The sequence below is a fragment of the Arachis duranensis genome, chromosome 7 (assembly GCF_000817695.3).
Source record: "Arachis duranensis cultivar V14167 chromosome 7, aradu.V14167.gnm2.J7QH, whole genome shotgun sequence".
Lineage (NCBI taxonomy): Eukaryota > Viridiplantae > Streptophyta > Magnoliopsida > Fabales > Fabaceae > Arachis > Arachis duranensis.
Genome location: NC_029778.3, coordinates 39,305,780 through 39,310,666, shown reverse-complemented (window position 1 = coordinate 39,310,666; position 4,887 = coordinate 39,305,780). Strand labels below are relative to the sequence as shown.

Below are 4,887 nucleotides of genomic sequence, written 5' to 3'. Positions count from 1 at the left end.
GGAAAGATGAAGGAAGAGTATGAATATAGTTTTTGATGTTAAAAGTAAGGAATTAAAAGAATGACGAGAAAAGAAAAGAAAGGAAAAGAATTTAAAGAACCTCTGCCATAGGAAAGCTGAGAGTTAAAAGATTAAAAGAATCTAAAGAACCTCTACCATAGGAGAGCAGAGAATAGAAAAGAAAAGAAAAAAAGAACAAAAAGAAAAGGAGAGAAGTACGGATGATTGTTTACCTGCTGAAAACGAACAGTCGAGCAGAGATATGGTGGTGAGTCCACCGAAATTTGCTTTCCAGAGATACATCGGCCAATCTACGAGATGGTCGCACCTGTAAGACAGAGGTTGCTTACAGAGGTTATGTTTGCATACATCGGCTCAAGAAAGTCGCACCTGTAAGACAGAGGTTGCTTACAGATGTTATGACACTAGAAACCAAACTCAGACAAAGGTTGCTGAATTACGTCGGGAGCGGGTCGAACCCGACAGATGAGCTCATTACCTGCACTAGGGATAGACATGCATCATACTTATTTGTGCATACTTGTTTGTGATTGTATTTTCTATGATTGTGCGTGCTTGGGATTGAATTTTGTGTTCTATAATTGTTGAATTGGATTGTACTTTGTTGACTGTTATTGCAGACCAAATATATATAAAATGAATGTAACTCTACACCCCGACCCTACTAAGAACTCCCCAATTTTTACCCCCTATTTCCAACCCCTTTCAGCTACAAGTGCGAAAGTTTAATGCGAAACTACAAGAACATAGAAGATTCTGTTTACAAGTTGAGTTGTCAGATTTTATTTTCCCCTCGTCATTTACTATTTTGGTTTTAGAGGGGTAGAAATTGTATTTGAGGATCTTTAAGTAAGTCTATGTATATAATGCTACATGTGGATATATATAATTTTTTGATTAAATGATTTAAATTACCGACTCTTCATTTTTTGGTAAAAGTTTCGGTTCGTATTCGTGAAGGCTCAATATTAAATAAAAATAGTATAGAATAAAAAGGTTTAGAGGTAAGTAATGCCTGAGCTTTTAGTACGATCATGAGGTACTAAAATTTAGGGTGTTACATTATGGTATCAGAGCAGTTTGTTCCTATTAGAGCCTTGGAAATGGAGTGATTATACTTCACTGCATACTCTGAGTGTATGTCTATCATGCAATAAGACTTATCCTATTGACAAAAGTTTGAGTTTCCCATGCATGATTGTCTATTGATTAATGCTGTTAGTTAACCGTTACATCTCTCATAGTATTAGGTCTGGCCAACTTAATACTAATGATTCATGCATATGGAAATACTAATGGATTATCATAGACGAAATAGAAGTAACAGGTTATGCAAATCACGAGGTTTGGCAACGTTAGAAGTTGTATTCTAAGGGTTAGATTCGTTTCGACGTATACTCTTTATTCGTGCTATATGACTTGGTGTCATCTTTTCTTTCCCTGTTTATTCAATTATTTTTCATCTCTTCTGTCCCTTCTTTCAATTCTTTTCGAAACCAAATTTGATTATCCATCTTTATCATTATTTGTATACTTCTTCATAAATCTTTTACCCTTTAATCTGATTTTGAATTTGTTATGACGCAACGCCTAATTCTCAATATCTTCCTTTGATTAAACTTGAGCTTGCTTATGCCATGAGCAATTTCTGGATATGACAAACAAATATGTTAGTTCTGTAGGATACGGTTGTCACAAAAAACGACTGTTCTCTTCGTCGAGATGGCCTGAAGGAAATAGATTGCTTGTAGATGGATCCTTTCTAAACTTTTATTCTTGGAATTTTTTATATTCTTCTTCCAGCATCTTGTACCTTTTGATCTTGAACTAGATTTGGGGTAATAATCAATCTTTAATTCTTCGAAAACATTGTCATTGACTTTGGTTACTTGTATTTATGAACCTGGTAATTCAGGTTGAATTTGCTTTGACTTATTCTACTACCTTCTTTTATTGTTCCTATCCTTAGGGTACAATTTAACTCTCTTCTAACGGATTTGGTATTTTGTGCACTTCTATTTGATTTAGATTCTACTCGTCCTTTCGAATTCTTGTAACTATTATCCGTGATATTCAACCTTTTTCTTTCTAAATTTTGAATTTCTTTATTCAAACTTGAGCTTATTTGTTAAAATTACAAGTCCTCGAATTCTAAATTTAATTTGCATTAAACCTATCATACCACTTCTGTACCACACTATACTTTTTCCAATCATTGTCACATGATATTATTTTTCTCATGTTTGAAACTGAACATGTCAAATATTTCTGTTTTTTTTTTTACATGTTTGAAAGGGAAGTTAGTATGAATCCTTTCTATCTTATATCAATTTTTGAGGATGAAAATTTCTGTAAGTTGGATAGGATATAATAATCTGAGTTTTTAAAAAATAAATAATGAATTTAATTATTTATTTATTTATTGAGAATTTTATTTAAAAAAGATTATTTTTTAAAAATAATTAAATTAAAATTTATGAATCTTTGAATTTAAATTTATTAAGATTTTTGAATAATTTTTATTAAAATGAGACATTTGGAAAAAAATAAAAAAATGTTATTATTATTATTAAAGTTAAAAAAAAAAAGAAAGGCAGTGGCCGAAGCCATTTGGGAACAAGGAAAGGAAACTGGCTTATATATATGTATAATTGACACTTAATAGGATTTTTATACTACAAACCATTTGTTAACATTAGTCTTAATTATCTTCCTTTCTCCTCATGCACCGAATGAACTTAACAAAAGAAAAGAAGGAAGAGAAGCTGAGAGAGAGTGGGACAGAGACCATAGAACCATGAAGCGTCCTTTTACGATTTCTTGTGATTCATAATTTCAATAAAAATATCTAATCCGAAAAAAGAATTTGTATCTTCTTTCTCTATACGTTGGCGTCACTTTTAATCGATGGAAGTTGATAATAACGTAATTTTTCTATCTCTTAAATTTGGCCAATTGGAGTTCTAAGAGGCACAGACGATTTTTAAATTTTTTTTTCGGCAGTTCGGTCAAAAAACTTTTCTGTAGCTTTGAATATTTTGATTTTGTACGGAGGTAGAATTTTGATAAATTCTCACCGATTAAATTTGTATTGGATAAGTGAATGGTTGTTATGATTGATTATTGATGGAGTTTGATTGACTTTATATTGAATTTTGTTGATATATTGTTATATATGATTAACCTTGTGATTTGATTATGTTTGTACTGCCCAAACTGTGATAATGAGGCTAATTTGGGGATGTCATTCTGTTAGTTTTTGAATAAAGTGGGTGAGGTTTAATGGCAGAGGAATTAAATTAAAAGTTATGAGAAATTGGTATTTATAAAACTTAAAAACAGATTAAGATTTAAATCTATATTTTAAAAAGAAAATAAGTAGGGTTTCGGTTCTTGGTGAAGAGAAGAATTAGCCAAGAAGAATTATTTTTGAGGAAATATACTTTTATTTTTATGAAAAGATTGAGTTTAATATTATAATTATATAAGTTTTTCGGGTATTTTGGGTAATAAATAAAGTTCAGGGGTAAAAATAGGTATTTTATAAAAATTCAGGATTATTTATATAAATATAAAATAAAGTGAAGGTTTAAATATAATTTTATAAAATATTGAAGTAAAAAAAATATTAAAGAATTTGTGGTTTAGAAAATAATTAATAAAAGTTTGAAAATAGGTTTTATAAAATAAGTTTTAAGCGTATTATAAATATTATTTTAAATATTTGTTTAAAATTACTCATTTACATTAGAGTAAATTATTATACAAATTATTATTTATTTGGATATTATTTTATAAGAGTATTATTGTATGTATTATGAAAAATAAAATAGAGAGTGGTAAATAGACAAATTTTTCTAAAAACTTTAGAAAGACAAATCTAAACTAAGGATCTCATGATCCTCTCTTCATAAAACACAAGAATGCTGAGAGTTAAAAGATTAAAAGAATCTAAAGAACCTCTGCCACAGGAGAGCAGAGAATAGAAAAGAAAAGAAAAGAAAAAAAATAAATGAAAGAATGAAAGAAATGAAAAGGAGAGAAGTAGAGATGATTGTTTACCTGCTGAAAACGAGCAGAGATACATCAGTCAATCTAGGGGATAGTCGCATCTGTAAGACAGAGGTTATCTCTACATACATTGGTTAGAGAGAGCCTCACCTGTAAAATAGAGGTTGCTTACAGAGGTTATGTTTGCATACATCGGCTCAAGAGAGATACACCTGTAAGACAGAGGTTGCTTAGAGAGGTTGTGACACTAGAAACCAAACTCAGACAAAGGTTGCTGAGTTTCGTCGGGAGCGGGTCAAAACTGACAAACGAGCTTGAAGAACAGAAATCTCGCGCGATCTAGAATTTTCACAAATAAATTTTTGTTGTAAGTATAGCTTCTAGACCGACAAGAATCCCTTTCTTACAAACGTTTTGGTTCTCACAAGTAACAAACCCAATAAAATTTATAAACCGAAGTATTCAAACCTCGGGTCGTCTTCTCAAGGAATTGCAGGAAAGTGTGTTTTACTATTGGCTATGAAAAACATTGTTTTTGGATTTTGAAAAGGTTTTGAACAAGATAAATAAATTGCAGGAATTAATAAATCAATAGCTAATAAAACTCTTGGCAAGGTATGAAAACTGGAAGTCCTATCCTAGTTATCCTTATCAATGGTGATGAGAATTATATTTTTGCTCCCACTCAGTCAACCTCTAACTATGAAGGTCAGTTAAGTGGATAAATTAATTTAACACCTAAAGTCCTAGTCAACTCCTTAAGGAAAGACTAGAGTTATAGGAATCTAAATTACTCAGCAAGAATAACAATTATCAATCACGATGAGTTTGATAATTCAAGAGTTACCAATTACT

The 4,887-nt window shown here is 30.8% G+C and overlaps 1 protein-coding gene across 1 annotated transcript in view; it reads right to left on the bottom strand.

Moving 5' to 3' along the window:
* The window catches only part of LOC127740536 (DNA repair protein recA homolog 3, mitochondrial-like), a 30,646-nt gene extending 26,483 nt beyond the window's left edge, over positions 1-4,163 (bottom strand). Inside the window, exon 1 of the mRNA XM_052251569.1 lies at positions 4,084-4,163. Within this exon, the coding sequence (XP_052107529.1) occupies positions 4,084-4,163 (80 nt within the window). The remainder of the gene's footprint in view (positions 1-4,083) is intronic.
* Positions 4,164-4,887: the final 724 nt, after the last annotated feature.